We start from the raw sequence: 24510 nt of genomic DNA, 5'->3' as shown, positions 1-24510 counted from the left end.
ACCTGGTGTCTCCTTTGCAGGTGGCCGAGGCAAAGGCAAGGGCAGGTGAGGCGAAGCAGAGGGCACAGGCCGCGCTGGACAACGCCAATGCCACCAAAGCCCGGCTGGAGCGCTCCAACAAGGAACTACGGGACCTCATCCAGCAAATCAAGGGGTTCCTGAATCGTAAGTGCAGGATATCAGGGTGCCCCCCTACACCAGTCCCTTATTTTATTTTGTTCGATGCCTATCTCAAAAAGACAGCTCGTGTAACGTACGGTACATCACGTGCCGTAAAATGCCACTTTTGAACGGCTCCCCCCCCCAAAAAAAAGATTTATGGGAGCTATAGTGTGTTAAGGCTGCTGAGAGCTGCAAGGAGACCCCATTATTCACCCTCACAGATCAACAATTCCTAAAGTGGTTGGACAGTCGACCCCTCCTCACAAGGAGCTCTCACAAAGAATAAACATGCAAGTGCCAAAAAAAATTTCAGAACGCAATCTTAATGTTGAAAAAAATTAAATGAAAGCCAGTTACATTCATGTTCCTGCCAAAAAGGGAAAGGCAAAACTCCATACAAAAAAGTTAAGAATGACCTGCACCTCCTTATACAAGTCCCAGGCAAGGCAGGTGGACATATTTACCCCTTGATGGTTCCAGCAGTGTCTGTGTGTGTGTGTGTGTGTGTGTGTGTGTCGGGGGGTATTCAGACAGGGATGAAAGAAAGCAGGGCATAGGGGACATTTGCAGTGGGTCTTGCGAGAAGCAAGGGCCTGTCGTTCTACCCGTCTGTAGCGCTGACTGACCCCATTGCTCACACAGTTGACGGAGCCGACCCTGACAGCATTGCTCTGGTGGCCTCCCGCGTGCTGGAACTCTCCATCCCAGCGTCCCCCGCACAGATCCACCACCTCGCTGAGGAGATCAAGGAGCGCGTCAGCAGCCTGGCCAACGTGGACGCCATTTTGGACCAAACGGCGGGAGACGTGCGTGTGGCAGGACAGCTGCTGCAAGACGCACGCCGCGCCAAGTGAGTGTGCGAGGGCCGGAGAGGGCATGTGATGGAGGCTGCTCCTGTCGGACCCAGAGAGGAGGCCATAGGGACAGAACTGTGCTCCCCTTGGTCCTCCTCCCTTCATGAGCAGCAACTAGTTATTCAGCACAGGGAAAGGAAGTTGGGGCAGCGTAGGAGTTTGCTGTGTGGGACCAGCACCCTGTCAGGAGTCTCCACAGCTGCTGTTAAAACCTGAACTGATGGTGGGCTTATTATTAGGTTTGAACATGGGTTCAAATCCCCCCTCCTCCATGAAGCTCACCGTTGGGTCTTAGGCTGAGAGAAAATAACCTCCTTTGTTAGGTGTATTGCAAAGTTAAATGAGGAGAATTGTGAAGCACTGTGCATATCAGATACTGCTAGAAACATGGTGATGAGAGGCCCTTTCATGTGGCTGTGTTACAGGAGCTGAACAGAGTACAGTGGTACCTCAGGTTAAGTACTTAATTCGTTCCAGAGGTCCGTTCCTAACCTGAAACTGTTCTTAACCTGAAGCACTTTAGCTAATGGGGCCTCCTGCTGCCGCCACGCCTCCGGAGCACGATTTCTGTTCTCATCCTGAAGCAAAGTTCTTAACCTGAAGCACTATTTCTGGGTTAGCGGAGTCTGTAACCTGAAGCATATGTAACCTGAAGCGTATGTAACCCGAGGTACCATTGTACAAGGGTGGGGCGGTCACTGTTTGGGCTAGTTTGCCATCTAGGCTCAAATACAGGAGTGGTTTAGATGCAAGGAGGGCCAAACTCTCACTGATGTGGGGAAACATGGAGGCAGCTGTACAATTAGCCTTTCAAAAGCGGCGTAGTACAGTGGTACCTCGGGTTACATACGCTTCAGGTTACAGACGCTTCAGGTTACAGACTCTGCTAACCCAGAAACAGTACCTCGGGTTAAGAACTTTGCTTTAGGATGAGAACATAAATCGTGCAGCAGCGGCGCAGCAGCAGCAGCAGGAGGCCCCATTAGCTAAAGCGGTGCTTCAGGTTAAGAACAGTTTCAGGTTAAGAATGGACCTCCAGAACGAATTAAGTTCTTAACCCGAAGTACCACTGTACAAATCAAATTAAGTATGCAGAGCTAAAAACCGAACAGCAGGTCGAAATGGCAAAGCTGACCAGAAAGTTCAGGAACCAAGAAGACCAAAACTTTAATAAAGTACGGGAAATATTTACAATTTACTTGAGAGACCACTGTAAGCAGATGAAAACATTAGCAGGATTGTAATAACACTTGTAATGTAGACATTACTATGGACAAAATGGAGAGACACAAAACTTGGACGATGAAATAAAATGCATTTGAAAAAGTTGATAATAGGACCTGTGGAGGGGAAGGTGGGAAGTCTAGAGATACAGAGAAATCTCTAAATATGGATATGTATTTGGCAATGTTATAACTCTACACTTGTAAAATCAACAAAAAAATTATTTCAAAAATAAAAACCGAACAGTGGGGAACACAAATGGTCAGCACAAAAACGTTCAGGGAGAAGCTAAATCAACCAGCTTCTTTTTCAGGGCTCTCTTTCATCCAGAGAGAGGGCTTGGCACAGTTCTCGGAGGAGGGGAGGGAAGTAAACTACACCTGTACACAGAGATCCCACCTGGTGAATGGCTGCCCCTAGATCTATTACTCCCATGGATTTGTCATCCTGGCCATCGCAGCAGTGGGGACACTAGTGCACATAGCCCTGGGCTCACACTTGCTGCATGTTCTTCCCATCTCCAGCGCTCGAGCAGAGAGCGTAAAGACTGCAGCCGAAGCAGTGAAGAAGGCTCTGGACGACGCCAAACGGGCTCAAAGCGCTGCTGAGAAAGCCATCCGCAACGCAGCCAGCGACATCTACAACACCGAGAATGTCGTGAATAGGGTAAGCCCCGTCGCTGTGCGCAGCCCTCCCCTGAAACAGAATAAACCATAGAGAAGGACTTGGAACATAATTAGGTAAAGGTAAAGGACCCCTGACAGTTAAGTCCAGTCGTGGACGACTCTGGGGTTGCGGCGCTCATCTCACTTTACAGGCCAAGGGAGCTGGCGTTTGTCCGCAGGCAGTTTTTCCGGGTCATGACTAAAAACCAGCAAAACCAGAGCAGCTCACAGAAACGCCGTTTACCTTCCCGCCAGAGTGGTACCTATTTATCTACTTGCACTTGATGTGCTTTTGAACTGCTAGGTGGGCAGGAGCTGGCACTGAGCAACGGGAGCTCACCCCATCGCGGGGATTCGAACCGCCGACCTTCTGATCGGCAAGCCCTAGGCTCTGTGGTTTAGACCACAGCGCCACCCACGTCCCTTGGAACATACTTAGCTGCCCTTATACCCAGTCAGACCCTGGAAAATTCAGTATCAGACGCTGCCATCTCACTGCTCACCCCTCATTCTGGATTGTTTATGAGCCAAGTTGAAAAGCACAGGTCCCAATGACCTACTTCCTATTTCTCTCCGTTCGGAGAACTGCCCTTTCATTCTTACTCTTTGCTTCCTGCAACTTAACCAATTCCTGATCCACAAGAGGACCTTATTCCTTGACTGCCACGCTTACTCAGGAGTCTTTGTTAAGGTACTTTGCTGAAAGCTATTTGAAAAACCAAGTCCAAAGAAGCAAGGTGAGTAGCACCCTGGATAGCTCCAAGAAGGAACACGGCTCAGTGCTTGTCTGCAATTCCATTTGTCTAGAAAGCACGGGTCCGAGTGCTTTTTCCACTTGACCTACTTTTTCTAGGCATGGAACCAAGCAGTCCGGCCCCCCCCCCATTTTTTTTTATTAGTTTCCACACTTATCACATAAAAAAGAAAAACAAGAAAAAAGAAAAGCATTACAATACCAAAAAAACAAAGAAAAACACATAAAAATGAATTTTAACTTCCAAATCCTAGTTTCATTACATTGATAACTGACTTCTTCAAATCCCCTCTAACTGAATTTCATTATATCACCTATTTAGCAGTTCTCCAAATTCAGATTTCTAATAATATTAACTTCTTTCATTTACTAACTACTTCTCCTTTATTAATATTCTAATCCTTAATATTTATTAATAGCATATTCATATTCTACCCCTAAGCCTAATTATTACTTCCAATAAATTTCTCTTTATCTTATATTACAATATTTAGCCAAATATTCTTTAAAATTCTTCCAATCCTCTTGTGTCTCCTCTTCTTTCTGGTCGCGGATTCTTCCAGTCACATTGGCCAGCTCCAAAAAGTCCATCATCTTCATCTGCCATTCTTCTATTGTTGGTATCTCTTGCGATTTCCAATTTTTGGCTAATAAAAGTCTTGCTGCTGTAGTGGCATACAAAAACAGTCTAACATCGTTTTGGGGCAATTCCAATCCTATTATTCCAAGTAGAAAGGCTTCTGGTTTTTTAATAAATGTATTTTTCAACATTTTTTTCAACTCGTTATATATCTTTTCCCAGAAGTCTTTCACTTTAGGACACGTCCACCACATATGATAGAAAGTACTTTCTTTTTCTTTACATTTCCAACATAAATTATCATTTATATAATACATCTTTGCTAATTTCATCAGGGTTAAGTACCATCTATACATCATTTTCATATTATTATTTTTTACTACAGTACATGCAGTAAACGTAACCCCTTTCTTCCACAGCCTTTCCCAATCTTACAACATTATATTGTGTCCAACATCTCTTGCCCAATCAATCATCATGGAACCAAAGAGTTTTGCATTTGCCCCACTGCTCCCCCCCCCCAGAAAACCTGCTCTTTAGCGCTAAAGCTGAGCAAACAGCAGTCTGCAAAAAAAAAAAAAAAAAAAAAAACCCTACCAGTTGTCTGTTCCAATCCAGTGTTAACAATTGAGTTTCCCTGGGGGGAAGCAGTGGCGCAAATGGAGATGTGGGCGAACCCTCAGCCTTAATTAGGCCTACAGCATCCTTGGAGCAGTTAGCCCCACCCCCGAGGAGTGGAGCCTTTACTTTTAAAGGGGAGGTGTCAATTTAATGAGTTGTGGATTCAGTTGAAACAGGGGAGGCCACGGTTTTGTTATGGCCTCTGAGCTGGAGCCCTCTGTGCCTCAAAATGGTAATGCCATTGAGGCGTTGGCACTGAGGGCACCTCTGGCAGTAGAAGAGAAAAAGAGTTTAGATTTGATATCCCGCTTTATCACTACCGTACGGAGTCTCAAAGCAGCTAGCAATCTCCTTTCCCTTCCTCCCCCACAACAAACACTCTGTGAGGTGAGTGGGGCTGAGAGACTTCAGAGAAGTGTGACTAGCCCAAGGTCGCCCAGCAGCTGCATGTGGAGGAGCGGGGAATCGAACCCGGTTCACCAGGTTACGAGTCTACCGCTCTTAACCACTACACCACACTGGCTTGAACTTCCAAAGATGGAGGGGCACCAGAGGCTGGTTCAGGGGGCATCATGATGCCCTCTAAATCCCCTGAGTCATAACATCTCCTCAGTGAGGTCAGCGCTCTTGTGTAGGATGGCGGAGACCTTCCCACAATGGTGAGATGCAGCAGACCTTCTCCAGCTTCCCATCTTGCCTCCCTTCTCCCTTCAGATCCAGCAGCAGACCGCAAGCGCTGAAGGTCAGCTGGCTGAAGCCATGGAGCGCGTGGGTCACCTCGACAAGCAGGTGGATGCGCTCAAGATGAAGCGGGCCAACAACAGCCTGGCCGCCACGCGAGCTGAGGAGACAGCCAGCGCTGCCAGGGACCGAGCTGGCGAAGCCGAACAGGTACGTGAGGCTGGGCTTGAGAAGGTCTAGGAGTCTGGCAAAGACGGATAAATAGCTGTCTCTTGGGTTAGGACTGAGAGTACTGGTGAAGGAAGCAGCCCTGCTGCATTGTGTACACACAGGGTACGAATGGGTGGCTGCCCACGCAGCAGTGCAAGTTTGAGTTTCATTTTCTTTTGGAAGGTTTTCTACCATGTTTCGTCATACAAGCGCCAGGCAGCTTGCAGTGAATAATGCAAAACAAGTATTTCTTGTGCAAATTGGTACTTGGAAATGCTTCACGTTCTTTAGCTGGTACTTTGTGTATCCTCTTTGCCTTGTAATTTTGGTGACGCTGCTGCCCGCTCCATTTGCTTTTTCATTCGTTTGGCTCCAGGAATTCAGTCTTGCCAGTTTCATCCTAATGTCTTACAGGTCTTATAATAATAATAATGTCTTATTAGAAACTACCAAGTGCGCCAACAAACTCCTGTTGCTATAATAATGAGCTCCAGCACACAATTGAAATGTGTGCAGCACACAATCGAACGAGCCCAGCCTCACCCCCAGAATAACTTCTCCCCGCTTCACCTAACAGGGTTGTTAGGAGGATAGCTAAGGCTGAGAGATGGTGACTGGCTGTCAGTTTCTCTGGGTGTTTGTGATTCCTGCTAAATTACTCAGAGGGTGAAATTGACTGACTGTTTGGAGGCAATCAGACAAAAAACAAATGAAGATGGTGTCAGAGATGCTCCTTCACCCAAATGCTCTGCCAACCACCGTGGCCAAGAGGAAGCTGTGCCTTAAGAGGGATGTCCGCCTACTTTTTGAGACTGCAAGCATGTTACGTAAAACAGGTGGAAAATAATCCTTACCTGTCAGAAAAGCATCAGAGGAGATTTTGCTGATGTCTCTCCCGTCACTTCTATCTTTTGGTATATTGGCCATTTGTTTATTTTGATCGTTAACATATCAGTTAAAATGTGTGTTTTTAGAAAAAGAAGAAAAAATAAACAGTGGGATTCAGCTCACCAGTCCCACTAACAGCCCTACACAAGGCTTGTGCGACAGGGTTCCAACCCCCCATGCCCCTCTAATTGGCTTGTGGGGGCGGGGGCTTAGAGAACCCATGGAACAGCATGTGGGGCAGTGGGCGGCAGATCTTTCCACCTGACAAGCTGAAATGCTTGCCCTGATGGAACGATCACCTTAGTGCAACATTGATTGCCTCCCAAAGCTGTGTGGCTAGGTACCAACCTGCTGAAGCCTCTGGCAGATAGAGCCAGGCTGATAGCCTTCTGTCTTTCTTCAGCCCCTGGACCCTGTCAGTTTCACATCTCTGTGTGTTCCTTTGGAATCAGGAAGTTGGGAGGCACCTAAAAGGCCATCCCCAAACTCCAAGAACTAGGACTGACCATCCCTCAGTTCCTCTTTCGGATCCATCCATGCAGCCTAGCCCCATCAAGTGCCACAAGCGGAGGCGTGGGACCTGGAGAGAAAATAGCTGATGACTCCAGGAATTACAACAAAAAGATTTGGGAGGGGAGAGCATGGCACCCTGTTTCTTACGGTGGTCAACCAGACGCCACAAACAGGACCTGAGGGCACAACCCTCGGGAGGTAGCAAAAAGCAACAACTCCACCATCACTGGCCGCTCTCATCTATGAGGGCATTCCTTCCTGGCCTCATTTACAAGATTTTAGAATTCTTAGCTCCTCAAGACAGGGACTTGTCGCCTTGCACCCTGAAAAGTACTATACACATTGATGTTGCTGTTGAATGAATGAATGAAAATTGGGCTCAGCAAGATGATTGGCATGAACAAAAGTAATCCACTAAGTCAGGGATCAGCCTGTCCAGATATTGTTTGGACTCCAATACCCTATTAGTCCCAGTGAGCATGGCCACCGGTCAAGGGTGGTGGGGGTTGTAGCCTGACAACATCTGGAGGGCCACACAAGTTCCCCCAGAGGAGGCCCATTTCCTGCCTTTTCTTCCTGCCATCTTCCTTGCAACTCTCCAGAGATGGTGGGAAGCATAACACTGCAGTTCCTGCTCACCGCTTGCACCTTATTTCCCGCTGCATCTCAGTTGCTGGACGGGACGCTGGGTGACCAGTACCGCACCATGAAGGACCTAGTGGAACGCAAGGCCCAGCACGTGGTCCGGGCCCGGCAGAAAGCAGAGCGCCTACGGGACGAGGCCAAGGGCCTGCTGCGCGACGCGCATGACAAGCTGCAGCGGCTGAGCGGTAAGTGCCTGGGAGAAGGGGGGAAGTATATTCTCTGGGGTGGTGTGTGACGTTTCTGCCCCCCCCCCATAACCTGGGTTTCACACAATTCTGTGCCTTCTGGACAGTAAACTGTGCAAATTATTATTATTATTATTATTATTATTATTATTACAGTGGTGCCCCGCAAGACGAAAAACTCGCTAGATGAAAGGGTTTTCCGTTTTTCGAGGTGCTTCACAAGACGAATTTCCCTATGGGCTTGCTTGGCAAGACGAAAACGTCTTGCGGGTTTGCTTCCTTTTTCGTAAAACCGTTAATTCCCGGGGAATCCGCGCTCCGCAAGACGAAAAAATCGCAAGACGAAGCAACTCACGGAATGAATTATTTTCATCTTGCGAGGCAGCACTGTATTACAGTGGTACCTCAGGTTACATACGCTTCAGGTTACATATGCTTCAGGTTACAGACTCCGCTAACCCAGAAATAGTGCTTCAGGTTAAGAACTTTGCTTCAGGATGAGAACAGAAATCGTGCTCCGGAGGCGTGGCAGCAGCAGGAGGCCCCATTAGCTAAAGTGATGCTTCAGGTTAAGAACAGTTTCAGGTTAAGTACGGACCTCCGGAACGAATTAAGTACTTAACCTGAGGTACCACTGTATTATTATTATTACGACCCTGCCCATCTGGTAGGGTTTCCCCAGCCACTCTGGGCGGTTCCCAACAGAATAATAATAATAATAATAATGACGACAAAACATCAAAGATTAAAAGCTTCCCTAAACAGGGCTGCCTTCAGATGTTTTCTGAAAGTCAGACAGTTGTTTATTTCCTGTCATCTGATGGGGTGTCATTGCACAGGGAGGGCGCCACTACCAAGAAGGCCCTCTGTCTGGTTCCCTGCAACCTCACTTCTTGCAGTGAAGGAACTGCCAGAAGGCCCTCGGTGCTGGACCTAAGTGCCTGGGCAAAACAATGGGGGTGGAGACGCTTCTTCAGGTATACTGGGCCAAGGCCACATGAACTTGTTTCATTTGGTTTGTACGCCGCTTTCAAAATCCAGGTTTCCAAAGATTCTCTCCATCACCATCACACACAAATAGGTTGAGGTGATGGAACCAGGGAGAGGAAGTCCATAAATTTTGAGAGTAGGCAGGAGAAGGACAGGGAGCTACATGAGATGCCGAAACAGCTCTTTGATTGTGGGAAGCCCTGCCCAGCCCTGCCTTTTGGTGTCTCCAGTTTGCTTATTTACTTACTTTATGTCTGCATAAATTTCCATACTGCTAAACCAAGAAGGGGGCGGAGAGATCTTCTCAAAGCAGCGTGCATAAAATCAAAATTAAAAACCTGAAAAGACAAAGCTCGGGATAACATAAAACCGAGTCACGCGGCAGGGCAAGTTTATGTAAATAAAAATGTTCTAACTAAACACTGAAGCTGCCTGCCTAATATACAGTGGTGCCCCGCAAGACGAATGCCTCGCAAGATGGAAAACCCGCTAGACGAAAGGGTTTTCCGTTTTGGAGGAGCTTCGCAAAATGAATTTCCCTATGGGCTTGCTTCGCAAGACGAAATGTCTTGCGAGTTCCTGCGGGTTTTTTCCCCTCCCCCCCCTTTTCCTAAGCCGCTTATCAGCTGATCCGCTAAAAGCCGCTAAACCGCTAATATCGCTAATCCGCTAAGCTGTCAATGGGCTTGCTTCGCAAGACAAAAAACACGCTATACGAAGAGCCTCACGGAATGGATTAATTTCGTCTTGCAAGGCACCACTGTACAGAGAATTCCACAATACAAGTGGAATTTCATCAGGCTGCCCATGCGTTTCCATTTCCATCTCTCTTGTTGCGTTGTGGAGGATAGAACCGTAAAGAGCCATTTCCATTTAGAAAGCTGATAAATCCCCCAAAGATCCAATTTTGTGACACAGGACACGCTTGGATAGAAAACCTGCGAACAGGCAGAACAGGCAGCAAGCCCTGGATGTTGCAGGAGAGAGGAGATATGGGAAAGCAGAAAGCAGACGGAGACTGCTGAGGAAGAGTGGGAGTCTAGACTCTTGCGGGAAGCAGGGCCCTTCCCGTAGAAGTAAGATATTAGGAGGGGAAGGGCAGAGCTGTGGGCAATCTCCATGTCAGACTCAAGCAACTTGTGCAGGATTCAGCATCCTGGGAATCTCAGCACTGCGAGGGGACTTGGAATTGTTGCTTTTCTCTTCCTAAAACAGCAGGAGGTGCCCTGCCCTAGCTCATGCTACCTTCTTGGCAAATGCCATCCTCCGGCAAAGCCAGGCAGCTTGCCTGGAATTTATAGATCACAGCAGCCAAGTCTTTGGCCCAGCGCACACACACACTCCTTAATCCACCCTCTCCATGGCTCTCTGGGCACTTTGAGTTTCCAGTGGGGAGGCTGACACAAGCATTCTAGATGGAGGGTGGCGGGGAAACCTCTTCCCCAAAGGGGCACACGTCTTTACTGTGTCTGCATGCCTCTACTCATTAACGTCACCCTCTCTGTATAAAGGGTGAAATATACTCGGAGTTGAGAGTGGATTTCATGCCCTTTATTCAGCTCATAGTGGTGAGGAGGAATGGAAGTTCCCCCAGAATATCTGCCTTATATACATTCTTTATATAATGGGCCCCACGTGATTGGCTAATTCTGGGATTCTCCTGCAGGCCAATCAGGTTGTGGATTCCCTTCCACCTGAAGCTGGATTGGGTGGCTCCTGTGGACCAATCAGACTGCTGCATTCTGGATCCTATTGTTCTAGGACCAATCAGACTGCTGCATTCTGGATCCTATTGTTCTAGGACCAATCAGACTGCTGCATTCTGAATCCTATTCACTCAGTACATAACAAAGGGCTTCCACTTGCGCAACAGAACTTTCTCTACCCTGCCCTCCCAAATCTGTTCTCAGGGATCTGGAGTGGATTTGCTGTGGGGGAGGGAGCACACAAGCAGAGGCTGGCTGTGACCTCCTTGTCTGGAACTGCGACAGAGACACCAATGTGGAACTGTCCCTTCAGAGGCAGGTTTTAGGGAGGGGACGGTTTTAGCAGCCCATCTTTCCCTTAACTTTTCTCCGTTTTGTTGCTGCAATTCTCCTCCTCCCTGTCCCTATTCAGCGCTGGAAGAAACGTACGAAGAAAACGAGAGGCTGCTGCAGGAGAAAGCGGCCCAACTGGACGGGCTTGAGGCCAAGATGAGGGTCATCTTGGGAGACATCAATCAGCAGATCCAAATCTACAACACCTGCCAGTGATCCGCTGTGGGTTTTTTTTCTCTCCCTCTCCCTCTCTCTCCTTACCCACTCCCATTTTGTAAGTCCTATTCACTGCTCCCAGTCATGTGTTTGAATAAGTCTTGGCTACCCCTGCCTAGATCTAGCTTAGTGCCCGGAGCACCGCTTCCTATGGCTGTCCCTTGCCACCATTGCTTGACTCTCACCCCAGCCTTCGTGGAAGCACAGCACTGCATACATCGAAGCTTCCTTAGGAAAATCCCTTCCCTGCCAACATCCAGCCCGTAAGGAAGCACTTAAGCTCCCGTTCTGGTTTTCTGCTGGTCTCTCGCTCAGAGCAATAACAGGACAGGGGAAGGGTTGCCTAAAAGGAAGTTCAGGTGAGGCAGCTGCATTGCCATGCCTGTGTGTGATCTGCCCCAACCAAGGTGGCTTACACCTGTGTGTGATTAAAGGCCCAAAGGCTATTGCTCTCTGTGTTGTCTTATTCCTTCCTCTGCTCAAATTCTGGCTTGCCTTTCATAATTCACCCCAAAGTGTGTCTACACTTCTGTTTTGAACTGGAGCTGGGCCCTGGTGAAACTTCACTGTGAGTATGTATACCTGTGACAGCACACCGTGGGCCAACACCAGTGCTGCCCTACTAGAATAATCTTGTGCAAGGCTAATAGGGCAGGTCTGTCCTGTACTGCAATTTCGTGTTAAAATAGATTTGCTCTGTGGTGGCTGAAATGTCTTTGTTACCAAAGATGAATTGCCCTCTGTTACCTCTTCTGCCTTGCCGTTTGCAATGTAAGCCACCCAGAGTGGCTGGGGAAACAGCCAGATGGGCAGGGTATAAATAATAAAACTATGATGGTGATGATGTGTTAATCCATGACATTTGAGCCATTAGAATGGGTGAAGAATGCATTTTGGACTCCTAACTTGCAGCACTGACTATGGGTTGTAGTTCATTCACATCTGAAGGGCTATAGGTCACACATACACACTAGAACTTTGCTGCAGTTATCACCAACACTCAGTAAAAATGCTGTCTATAAAAAAACCCCCAAAACCCCACAGAATCATAGAGGGAACCTCAAAGGTAACCCAGTTCTTTTTTATTTATTTATTTATTAGTATTTTCCACACAACACCATGAAAAATATCGAAAAATAACAATCCACTAAACACAAAAATCAACATTCAGAAACCAAAAAACCCAAATCCATATCTTACAAGTTAATAATATAAACATTAAAAAGAAAAACAAACTTTGACCCAGTTCAATACCCTGCCGATGCACAAAATCCACTACAACACCCTCGGGATATGCGGCCGGCTAAAATGGTGTTTTGAGTGATGGTGTTCATAATACTTCAGCTGTAATTTCATAATAGATGGAGCCATTCCATGTGTTCATTTCATTGACCCTCACATTGAAGGGCATAGAGAAGCCTGCCTAAACAGGAGCTTCATGTGAACCTAGGGGCTTTGCAAAGAGCAACAACACCTCATTTGAAAAAAGGAAGTGGTACTGCAAGACTGCCAACCATTACCATCCCATGCTGGTATTATAGGCCCTAGTTCAGCTGTTTTCCCCTCTGCTACCGGCATAGTATGTGGAGCCGGTGTGGTGTAGTGGTTAAGAGTGGTGGACTCATAATCTGGTGAACCGGGTTCGTGTCTCCGCTCCTCCACATACAGCTGCTGGGTGACCCTGGGCTAGTCACACTTCTCTGAAGTCTCTCAGCCTCACTCACTTCACAGAGTGTTTGTTATGGGGAAGGAAGGGAAAGGAGAATGTTAGCCGCTTTGAGACTCCTTGTTGTTGGTGGTGTTTAGTCGTGTCCGACTCTTCGTGACCCCATGGACCAGAGCACACCAGGCACTCCTGTCTTCCACTGCCTCCCGCAGTTTGGTCAAACTCATGCTGGTAGCTTTGAGAACACTGTCCAACCATCTCGTCCTCTGTCGTCCCCTTCTCCTTGTGCCCTCCATCTTTCCCAACATTTCCCAACATGAGACTCCTTAGGGTAGTGATAAAGCGGGATATCAAATCCAAACTCTTCTTACGCAACAGTTCTGGTGCTCAGGTATTTAAATTTGAAGTTGTTGTTCATCACAGCTCTTCATCTCTCATGCTAAGGAGAAACTAGGAATCTTTTGAGCTGCTGACTTAACAGTCATGTCAGATGACACGGTACAGAAGAAAAAAAATATTGAACACCATACAGATTAGGAGCCACAGAACATCAGTTGTCTAGCCCAACAGAAAAAGCAGCAGAGCAGCCACAGAGAATGTGGCTGTCAATTCCTCTTTCCCTTTGTAGGCACTGGATCCATTCGGATGTGAACCAATTTGGTGGCAACATTGTGCCTCGCTCGAAGCAACACAATTTAACAATTTGAAAAGAATAGGAATGCTGTCAGTCACAGATAGGATATATAACTAGTATGCTGGCAGGCTGTCAGTAGTGTTGCTGTGGTGTTGGGCAAGGTTATCACCAGTTAATAATAAAATAGTGCTTATGAGGGTTGTAATTAGCTCCAGCCAGCATGGCTGATGGTCAGGGATGATGATGTATGATGTAGTTCAATACCATGTTGACTATCCCTGGGCCTCTAATATTCAAGGTAAAACAGTTTCCAAGTCTCCCATGGCATTTTTGGCAGTGTTTCAGTCTCAGTGTCACTTCTCAGGTTTCTTCATGGTTGACAGGGCATTGGTGCTAATGGTACAGTACCAGCTCATTTCAATCTCGTTGCCATAGTGCCAATGGCACATAATACCAGGACTGTCAGTGACTGGCATCTATTTGGTTGCCATGGGAGCACCGTGGTTGCTATGGTACCGATCTAGGTGTCAGCATCCTAGCTATTTTGCCACTGTCTTAAGAATGTAGAGACTCTTGTGATAGGAGCAGATGCAAGATCGCTAAACATGGGCTAGTTCTGTCTATAAACACACCAGCTAATCTGTTGATCCCACAATCATGGTGATTTATAAAAGTAGGGCTTTTTTTCACGCAAGTTATTAGGTAAACAGGAAAATGTGTACAGAAAGTGGTTTTCATTTTACTGAGTACTAATTTTTCTCAAGTTTATTTAGGTAGCCAGTTTATTTAGGTAGCCAGCAATTATCCTTAGACAAGACGTCTGAACATTTTCCTAAACTTTCTTCCATTTTTCTAACAGGATGCAGTGAGCACACAGACCTAGAATCAGTTTTTGCACCCAGCCAATTTAAAATGTACTAGAGACTATGCCTTGTTTGGAATCAAGAACGTTCACAATGCCTGGAAGAATTCCACATATAATGAAATAATTGGTGGAAGCAAAATGGGGCAGTGGGGGTAGAATTAACAGTGCAAAATGTGTGTATATGAGGGGAAACTTGTTTTTTCAAATATTGCTTAGATAAAAAACCATTTATGAAGCCCAAAACTTTAGTCCATCTGCTGTGTATTATATTCCAACATTTCCTTCCTCTTACCTGCTGTGAGGTACTTCATCATAATTGGCCATCTCTCTCTTTCGGTAATGTTTCTGACCACCACCGACAAACTGGCCTTTCAGCAATACTGTATGTGGCTACATGAAGATGTATGTACCCATTTAACTTCACACAAGGTAGATGAGGTGCAAATCCATGAGTATCTATAATAATTTTAACATGATGCAAACTACATAGGAAAACAATATTATTAGTGACAACTACAGGTGACTCTCAACTTATTCCCGGGTTACATTCCAGGGATAATGCATAAAGCCAAATCCATATATAGTCAAAACACACTAGGTTCAATTGCAGGTGGAATTGCCAGTCTATTTTCATGGACACCCATCCCCTTCACCACCTAGCAGCAGCAGCAGCAGCAGCAGCAGCAGCAGCAGCAGCAGCAGCAGCAGCAGTAGTAGTAGCAGCAGCGGCACCCGTCGCTGCCAAATGCATAAAGCTGAATGTGTGCAGGTTAAATGTGTGCAAGTTGCAAGTTACCAGTACAGTGGTACCTCAGGTTACAGACGCTTCAGGTTACAGACTACCAGGTTAAGGTACCTCAGAGAAAAATAGGCAAAAAGCTAGTAGAGTCTAAAACGGTACATATGCTCAATAGGCTTACAGGCTATGTTTGTTACCTCAGCGGAAGTTTGTTTTTATTTCCAGCAAATAGGAACAGGCTGAAATATAGGGGAAGTAATAATTATCCAAAGTGAGTACTACAGCTTCCTATCAATATGCAACTACACTACTGTATTGCTTAGTAACTGGGTGCAGCAGATAGTGCGACGAGGATGAATTCAGACAACTACCGGTACTTTCCAGATACAAACTTCCCTGACCCCTTATGAGTTGGGTCCACATGACACCCAAGTTCAGTGCTATCTTATAATGGGGTTCACACACACCCCCTTCACTGCTAACCAGCCCTCCATATTAGCCTCCCATGCACAACACATCCTGCCTTTTATCTAGGGAAGGAGTGGGAACTGGCATTTGCCAGAGACAAGAGAGGCTACGGCTTTATCCTCAAGTGGAAATAAAGCTGCTTATCACAGTTAACATGTAAAACCTTGTCACACAGGAACAGAGGTAAAGTACATGGTAGGCAGGTAAGCAGGCCCTAGCTCTATGCTCAGGTAGTGTTGCTGTTGTTTAGTCGTTTAGTCGTGTCCGACTCTTCGTGACCCCATGGACCAGAGCACGCCAGGCACTCCTGTCTTCCACTATGAAATATACTCAGAGTCGCAAAGTGATTTCATGCTCTTTATTCAGCTCATAGTGGTGAGGAGGAATGAATGAAAGTCCCCTCAAAGTATCTGCTTTATATACATTATTTACACAGTGGGCTGCACATGATTGGCTAATTCTGGAATTCTACTGTCAGCCAATCAGGTTGTGGATTCACTTATATCTGGAGCATGATTGGGTGGTTCCTGCCAACCAATCATACTGCTGCATTGTTCTAGGACCAATCAGACTGCTGCTTTCTGAATCCTATTGTTCCAGGACCATTGCTGCAGTATGGATCCTATTCAACTCAGTACATAACACACTGCCTCCTGCAGTTTGGTCAGACTCATGTTTGTAGCTTCGAGGACACTGTCCAACCATCTTGTCCTCTGTCGTCCCCTTCTCCTTGTGCCCTCCATCTTTCCCAACATCAGGGTCTTTTCCAGGGAGCCTTCTCTTCTCATGAGGTGGCCAAAGTATTGGAGCCTCAGCTTCACGATCTGCCCTTCCAGTGAGCAGGTAGTGTAGCCAAATCCAAAAGAGGGCAAAGCTCCTGCACCTTTAATGCAGAGGGAATTTCAGCAGGTGTATCATGCAAACTACATCCACTGAAATGCTTTCATCTGGGGGGAGAGGGGCTCTGTCCTCTCTTGCATCCGGCCACCCTGTCTCCAAGTAAGGTTGGGGAAAACTCCTGTCTGAATACTGGAGAGTCACTGTAGACAATGTAGTTGGTGGTCTGATTCAGTGTTAAAACAGTTGCCTGTATTTACGGTAAATAGCTTTTTCTCGTTTGATAGCTCCGAGACTTACAATAATATGATCCTCTTAATATTAAACATTGTCATACCATACAGATGCTACATTTTCATCCATTTTTTTCCTACCTAGCCTAATTTTGTTAGAAATTAAGCTTTCGCCGATAACATCAAAATATGATCTGCAAGTCTCTTGAGAATATTTTTGCACCGATTGCATTTGTTAATGCTGTTTGTAAGTAATGTTGTCACTCACATAAATAAATTTTGCTCATGATGAAAGCACACACAGACATTATCTGAAAATATATTATTGTGAATACACATGCATTTCCACACCGTCTTCTGTGCATAGAATAATACTGGGAAGCTTGTATCTGCAAGGAACCATATCAGTCCTAATAGGCAAAGCAGTGGGGTGGTGAGAAGCATTACTAGAGAGATCCGACTGATTATTATTCAGTGTCTGTTAGCAGGCAAAATATGCAAACGGTGTTTCAGTACATAGTGCAGCAAAGGGAACCTAACCCTAACCCAGTCAGTAGATGGGGCAAAACCTTGGGACCTGTTTTATTCACAAGCAATTTATTTTTTTTCATTTTGCACCCTTTGGGGACATACTAGCAAACCTGTAAATGTTATTTCCCCAGTCATAAAGACAAAAGGGGGGGGAGGGTTATAGCCCCAAATATCAACACTGGCAGGATGCAAAAAATCGGTTCCAGGTCTGTTCCTCCGGGCGAAAAAAACCGACCAAAACAATGGGTGGGTGGGTGTGCAGCGAAGCCTTTCTTTTATGTCAGCCTTGCTGTTTGCGAAGCCAACTGAGGAAAATTAAGGCAGGAAGAAAAACAAAACCCTTACACAAAGCGCTGAAATCAGAAAGCAAGGGGTGGAAGAATGAAATTTGACGTGAAACACGACTGGCAGCTTCGGAAACAACGGAGTTTGCCGCATATGCCCACGCTTCACCCCCGGACTAGCCACCTCAGAGCTCGCCCAGCAGCGCCTGACGGCCCCGCCGTTGCTACCCGCTCTACTTATAGCCGGGTTGCCATGGGCTCGTCCTGTGACGCCACGCGAACCGGGGCAGATTCCTCCGCGCCACCAGAGCGCGCGTGCGCGGAGAGAACGTTCCCCTCGCCACGTGACGCCGCCCACTTATTTATTTATTTATTTATCGGCTCTCTCTCTCTCTCTCTCTCTCTCTCTCTCCCCACGCCTCCCTCTTCACCCGAGCAGCCTCGTCGCGCCCCGCCTCCTCCTCGTCGCCGTCACGTGGCCCCCGAGCGACGCCGGCTTTCCGGAAGTACGTCACGTAGAGCTCGGGCCTGGCTCCTCCTGAGTTCTCCCCTTTCCCAACCCCCCCCACCCCCCACGCAGCTCGGAACTTCGGCTCGAAACAAAAACAAACCGCGGGGGTGGGGAGAGAGTCGCTGCCGCGGCCCTTCGTCTGTGTGCGCGCGCGCGTGCGGGCGGGGTGGGGGAGGGGTGCCGGCGAGTGACTGTTGGGGCGGAGGAGGCGAAGCCGCGGCGGCGGCGGCGGCGGGCGAAGGTGCGCAAGGGCGGGGCCCCGTCAGCGGGAGGGTGCGCGGCGGCGGCGACGGGGGGGGCGGAGTGGGGAGCCCTGAGGGAGGGGGAGGGGCCTCCGTCGAGGTGCGGAGGGGGGGGAGTCACTGAGGAGGGAGGGGGTGTATCCGTGTATTTGTGTGCGTGTGTGTTGAGGGACTGGGTCGTGTCGCGTCTCTTGGTCGCGGGGAGAGCTCCCCCCCCCCCACCTTGGCCTCCCTCAGGTGTGACCCTTTTCGGCTGGAGGGTGGGGTGGGATCCAGGAGCTGTCATTGTGCAGGTGGGCCCGCTTTTGCTCCTCATGGTCTTTCCCCTACAGCAGGGACCGAAGAAGTGGCTGCAAAAAGGGCCCGTGGTCTTGGGCCTGGCGGTGCTCCGGGCTGCAGCCTTGTTTCCGTGCGTTGTAGGTGCTGTGTGTGTGTGTGTGTGTGTGTGTGTGTAACCTCAGAGGCTGAGAGCTTGTGGCAGCCCCTGTTTCCTGTCGTGTAGGAAGCTGTCAGGTGCCAAAAAGCAGGTGGGCGGAGGCACCTGGGTTAGGCAGGGTCCCCCAAGTGCGCAAGTTGCACCCCCCCCAGGAGACTTTTTCAGACACGTGGGAATAAGGGTTGTATTGTGGGGCTGGAGGATATGGCTTTCTAGGCCATGGGCTGACTCTGTGAAAGAAGCTGGGGGGGGGGGGGAGTGTTGCGTGCTACAAAACCCGAGGAGTTGCCTTTGCTCTTCTTTCCAAATAAAGGCTCCTAGAAGCAGGCGGTGGAGATTATTGCGGCATGTGGTTGGTGCCAACTGGCGAGAAGTAAGGAGAGGTCTGAAAGTGTGGGAAAGAAAGTGGCTTGGTTAGGTCAGTGCAGTGAAAATAGCGTAGCTGCTTTGTTGCTGGTGTCATGAGATGAACAGCTCTTGCAGCCAATCAGGTGCCCAGAGGCAATGTTATAGCAACCAACTGTGCCACAACAACTTAGATGAGACCTCAACCTCAGCTGGTGAGCTTAGGGGCTCAAAAAAGATAGTTATTTTAGGAGTACATTAGCCCTTTCAGGGTTTTTTTGGGGGGGGTGTGCCATCATAAATACAAGGTTTATTGGTGCCAAAGTTAACCATGTAGTAGCAATTAACAGGTGTTTAGTGTATTTTCTGGGTGCTTAAAACACTTTACATCTACTAGATTGTGAGCCTGAGAGCAGGAGCCGTCTTCTCATTGATATTTGTAAAGTATTTTTGGCTGAAGACTAGAATAAAAATACAACAAATCTGTAAAGCAATCCAGCCTTCTATGGGTCAACATCTGAGCAAAATTGCAAACAAACATGAGAAATTTGAATCAAAATGCTGATGAATTTTCATAAAGATTTTATTAAATAAAAAAAGCAAATGGATATGGTAATGTGGATAAATGTATTTAAGGTTGGAAACATTAGGAATGGAAATAATACAAAATCAACATAGGCAGCACGGGATACATTTATGAAGGCTCTAAATTGTGTTCTGCTTTGGGGATGGCTCAGTTAAGAAGGCTTGTTCTTCTGCAGTTCCTTCTTTGCTGCTTTCCAAATTTGTTTCTGGTGTGTGTGTGTGTGTGTGTGTGTGTGAGTGAATAGTGCTGTTTGTTCCTAATAAAATTTGCTTTTGAAAGACTCAGTAGCTGAGCTTTGTTCACAGTCTAGGCACTGTGGTCTGGATCTATGGGGCAGTCCTTTGTGGCAGGCTCAACTGCAAAAGATTTTCATATTATGTAAACATGATTTTATGTGGAGAGGGAAATGGGTGTGGAAGAGTTTTTTTGAAGATGAAATGGGAGTTTATTGGTTATGTTCTAGTGTATTCCAGAAGCTGGATGTTTCTGAGAAGGAAGAATTATTCACTGGAACTTGCCACCACAAGATGTAGTGATGGCTGGCAATTTGGACTTTTAACAGTGGTCTGCCAGGAATCTCAGCAATTTTTAAAAAGTCTCTTTGGGTGGGCAAAGAGTTTGGGAACCACTGGTCTAAAGGCTATGTCCTCTGCAGGGTGGAAACCAGGATCCAGCTGCACTGACTTTGTAACAACAGGATCCCATGGGTGTAGCTTCTACAGGTTAGAATGTCCTGTGCTTGCTGATGACTGGCTCTCCCAGTAGAAGAGATAAATCCTGGATGAAACTCCAGGCCTTCTTCCCCCTCCACCCATTTCAAAGCAGTTGCTGTTCCTTACACGCAGAACAGATCAGCATTCACATTTAAGAGCCAGATGCTAGTTCTTGGTTCCTTTTGCAGTGATGCAGCCCTATGCAGTGTGTTTTCAGGAAGGCAGCGCAGTTTGGGATGTGCCCAGCTGTGGCATGTAGTGCCCTTTGTTGCTCAGACTTGGAGAGCTTTTCACACTTCTATTCTTCTTCATCATAGCTATTGCCTTAGAGGCTATTATTTTATCTCAGGCTTACACCTGAGTCATGGACTCCTGGCTGGGAGTGGTTTGGGTGTCTTTAATGGGAAAGGAGTCTGGCTTATGGAGTGTTCCGTCTTGTTCATACTTGGTTATTGGTAGGATTTAATTGGGCTTAGAGTTGATAGTTTAGAATTCTTAGTGAGGAAGAGCGCTTTGAAATTTTCAAGCATTTCTGAAAGGCTATGAGTCTATATTTTTATAAAAAGTTTATATAAGGTTAATCATGGGCAGTAGTATACTGTCTGGCAGAAAACACATGGAAAGGCAAACTCTTTGAGTATGGCGGGGTCTTTTGTAATTGGTAGAAAAGTTTTGGAGTAGTAGTTTCCCATCTAAGTTGTGTGCCAGTATTCACCTGGTGTCTTGGGCCATTTGCCAGGCGTACACTGATGTGTGGCCTGGACCCTCCTTTAAAAACAACACACACACACACACACACACCTGGGTCTAGAGACTATTTTAATTTCTCACACTGACCAGAATTGGGGATGTTATAGGAAATCAAAATGGTCTCTAGATCCAGCAACTCAGTTGTAGATCAAGCAGACCCATCCATGGAGGAGGAGTGCCACCAGAGGACCACTTTGCCCAGGGCCCCCTAAATCTGGAGGTGTCCATGTTCCTACCCATCTCTAAGGTCTGCCACTTGGGACTGTCACTGTTACTGCATACCTTAGTCCTGACTGCTATGTTTCCTAGTAATACTTCACATTCAGAGTGTAATCCAATTTGCTGAGGCCCATGAATGGTGGGGAGTACTAAGCTCACCAGGAGCAACAAAATATAGCACGATTATACTGGTGACAGAAGAGCAAAGTAGTGGCTCCGTGAGCTCATTGGAGATTCAGGGGACCTGGTGTTGCGTATAAAGGCTGCCAGTTGTGGACTATTTGTTGACCCTTTGTGCTCCAGGGTATTTGAAGTAATTGCCTGGTTACATCTTCAAAAATGTTGTTTCCTGGGTGGGAATTTGTGTGCTTCTTGTCTGGTCTATATCATATCTGATGCTCAGGTCATGCTTCTCTTGAGGTACATACATAATCTGGCCTTTGTGCAGGCAGTTATCCTTGAAAATTAACTTCTTGAACCTAGGTGGTATTTCCAAGTAAGAGTTCCTAGGTTTCACTTTCACTGTACTGTGCCCAGGAGGCAATACCGTATTTTTCGCACCATAGGGCGCACCGGACCATAGGGCGCACCCAGTTTTTTGGGGGGGAAATAAAGGGGGGGAAATTATTTCCCCCCCAGGCGCGGGGCTGGGGCGGGGGAAGCTCGAGCTTCCCCCGACCCCAGCCCCCAAACAGGCAGCTCTCTGCAAGCCGTGGGAGCGCTCCCGCTGCTTGCGGAGAGGTCCGCGAAGCCTGGGCGCGCTGAGCTCAGCGTGCGCAGGCTTCAACATGCAGGCAAGTCTCCGCAAGCAGCGGGAGCCCAGCGCTGGCCTCCCGCTGCTTGCGGAGGAAGCCTGGAGAGCGTGAGGGGTCGGTGCGCACCGACCCCTCTCACTCTCCAGGCTTCAGCGAAAGCCTGCATTCGCACCATAGGACGCACACACATTTCCCCTTCATTTTTGGAGGGGAAAAAGTGCGTCCTATGGTGCGAAAAATACGGTAAGTGGGGAAGACCATGTTAAGGCTCTCTATAACTGAATTGACAGGTGATGAATCTGAAAAAGTAAAGCATTCAGTTTTGGCTTCCTTCTGACAGCCTAAGCCAGGGGTAGGCAAACTAAGGCCCCGGGGGGCCAGATCCGGCCCAATCGCCTTCTAAATCCGGCCGACGGACGGTCCGGGAATCGGCTTGTTTTTACATGAGTAGAATGTGTCTTTTTATTTAAAATGCATCTCTGGGTTATTTGTGAGGCATAGGAATTCGTTCATTTTATTTTATTTTTTTCAAAATATAGTCCGGCCCCCCACAAGGACTAAGGGACAGTGGACTGGCCCCCTGCTGAAAAAGTTTGCTCATCCCTGGCTTAAGCTTTTCCTGTTTGTTCGTGGGAGGTGCTGGAGAGTGAAACTGGTATTTGACAGCTTAGGTCTCTGAGCTGGCTAACCTGATAGTGGTACGCAGGCTAGCAGGAAAGGGAATTGGCCAGTGGCTGCATGGAGTGCAGTGGGGAGCCTGTATTGCTCACCCTGGCTGGCAGTAACAAGCAGGGGAGTCTCTGATTACCTCTTCAGAGAGCTGCTTTTACTGTATTGCTGTAATGATGTAATGAATATTTAAGTTGTAACTGGCCTCTTAGATGCAAGGCACTCAAATGGACAAGCAAATGGAGGGGTGTTGGTAGATTTTGGAAAGCCCCAGGAATTCCGTAACTTAAAGGAAATTTTACTGGCTTTTGCGCCCATTCAGAGAATCATAATAGTTTCTGAAGCAGCAACAACCCGCATGGAAATCAACAGCTGTTTCTATTGTACCCAGTAATGGAAAGGGATCAGATAACAGCACTCTGGCTTTGACAGACTACTGAGCCACCCATTTGTTCTGGTAGAACTAGATCCTCACCAGGATGACTTTTTGTCTTACGGAAATATTGCCCGGTACATTTTGACTGTGGTCATGCAATGTAAAATAAAATCTTCATCTCAAAATGTGTGTAGATAAAACCGTGCCTTGAATGGCACTTGCTTGAATAGGCAGTGCTTCCCATTCCGATCAGTAGTACTGTATTCATTTTTCAAAGCAAAGACATTTGTGCTGCCTTTCCCTGTCTTACGTGTGTGTGTGTGTGTGTGTTTGTGTGTGTACACAGCACTTCAGAAAGGCTTCTGACAGCACAGGTATTTGCCGTTCCTCTGCTACCACCCTTACCCATTGTGTTCCTCCATGTGCCCCCCAGGCATTTGTTCCTTGCCAGAGAGATTGACCACAAAGAATCGCCAAGATAGCTGGCTCGGGAAGAAAACGTCGCACCCCTGACCCAGACTCTGTCACCGACCCCGGCGGGCCGTTTGTCTCATCCAAACGGCTGAAAATGTCCAACAGTGCCAGCATCCCTGGCCAGAGAAGAGCAGCACGGGGCGTGGAAGATGCAACCAGTAAGAAGAAGCAGAAGGACCGAGCCAATCAGGAGAATAAGGAAGGCGAGAGACCAGTTGGCAGTGACTCAAAGAAAGGTATGGTTTTGTGCTATAGGTACCTATTGCTCTACGTTTAAATCCAGTAAAAATACTATGTTAGTATAAGGATGCTGGATCAATTGAAAGGTTGAAAACTACGTGCATAAGGCTGATTACTGTAGAGCAAATGGAAGGAGTACCTTAAGTTAAGGCTCAAAAGGACTCGAGACATCTAGTGACCAGGGCTGGAAAAATACTTGTAAAGTTCCTCTGTATCACTGTTACATACTTTTTGTTCAGTGCACAAAGTGTGCGAAACTTTCCAGAAAGTGCTACACGGAACCCAGCTGTAACACTGTCTCCACGCAAAATTTTTACTGTCAAATTATGCTCACAAGACCATAACTTTACTCTCAATCAATTAATTAGGAGTAATTGCCATCTGCCAGTTGCCAAAGTCACGCCCACACCATACATTTAAAACACATGGCTTTCCCCAAATAATCATGGGAACTATTATTTATTAAGGGTAGTGGAAGGTATACAAATTTAATTAAGTTAGTAGTAGTAGGAGGAGGAGGAGTTATAGCTCCGTACGGGGTAAGTACAGTTCCCAGGATTCCTTGGGGGAAGAATGTGCTTTAAAGGTGTGTTGTGGATGTCATGGCCACGGTTGTAATAAATTTGAATCCCCACTCTACCTACAACTCACATTGAGGGAATTAAGTCACCCTTCAACCACTCGTAACAAGCATAATTTTAAGAGTTGCT

The 24510-nt window shown here is 47.2% G+C and overlaps 2 protein-coding genes and 2 long non-coding RNA genes across 13 annotated transcripts in view; 3 read left to right on the top strand and 1 right to left on the bottom strand.

Moving 5' to 3' along the window:
* LAMB2 (laminin subunit beta 2) overlaps positions 1–11683 on the top strand; it is a 64755-nt gene extending 53072 nt beyond the window's left edge. Inside the window, exons 28-33 of the mRNA XM_081852278.1 lie at positions 21–165; positions 805–1012; positions 2765–2906; positions 5575–5751; positions 7823–7982; positions 11091–11683. Coding sequence (XP_081708404.1) covers positions 21–165; positions 805–1012; positions 2765–2906; positions 5575–5751; positions 7823–7982; positions 11091–11227 — 969 coding nt within the window. The 3' untranslated portion in view covers positions 11228–11683. The remainder of the gene's footprint in view (positions 1–20; positions 166–804; positions 1013–2764; positions 2907–5574; positions 5752–7822; positions 7983–11090) is intronic.
* The window catches only part of LOC309337428, a 303990-nt gene that overhangs the window by 77569 nt on the left and 201911 nt on the right, over positions 1–24510 (bottom strand). The window lies entirely within an intron of this gene.
* On the top strand, positions 13034–15050 carry LOC309335261. Its single transcript, XR_014153431.1, has 3 exons — positions 13034–14229; positions 14387–14651; positions 14826–15050. It is a non-coding gene; the product is annotated as an uncharacterized lncRNA (long non-coding RNA).
* USP19 (ubiquitin specific peptidase 19) overlaps positions 17969–24510 on the top strand; it is a 42890-nt gene continuing 36348 nt past the window's right edge. For 7 of the 10 annotated variants that reach the window (XM_081852308.1, XM_081852316.1, XM_081852315.1 and 4 more), the window contains exons 1-2: positions 18152–18236; positions 23520–23796. In XM_081852308.1, coding sequence (XP_081708434.1) covers positions 23655–23796 — 142 coding nt within the window. In that variant the 5' untranslated portion in view covers positions 18152–18236; positions 23520–23654. Of the gene's footprint in view, positions 17991–18151; positions 18237–18687; positions 18765–18933; positions 19234–23519; positions 23797–24510 lie in introns of those variants that run through there. The other 3 variants (XM_081852311.1, XM_081852310.1, XM_081852309.1) reach the window with 3 other exon arrangements.

The sequence above is a fragment of the Podarcis erhardii genome (assembly GCF_964252035.2).
Source record: "Podarcis erhardii genome assembly, chromosome: 2".
NCBI classification, from domain to species: domain Eukaryota; kingdom Metazoa; phylum Chordata; class Lepidosauria; order Squamata; family Lacertidae; genus Podarcis; species Podarcis erhardii.
This window is presented reverse-complemented; position numbering and strand designations above follow the sequence as displayed.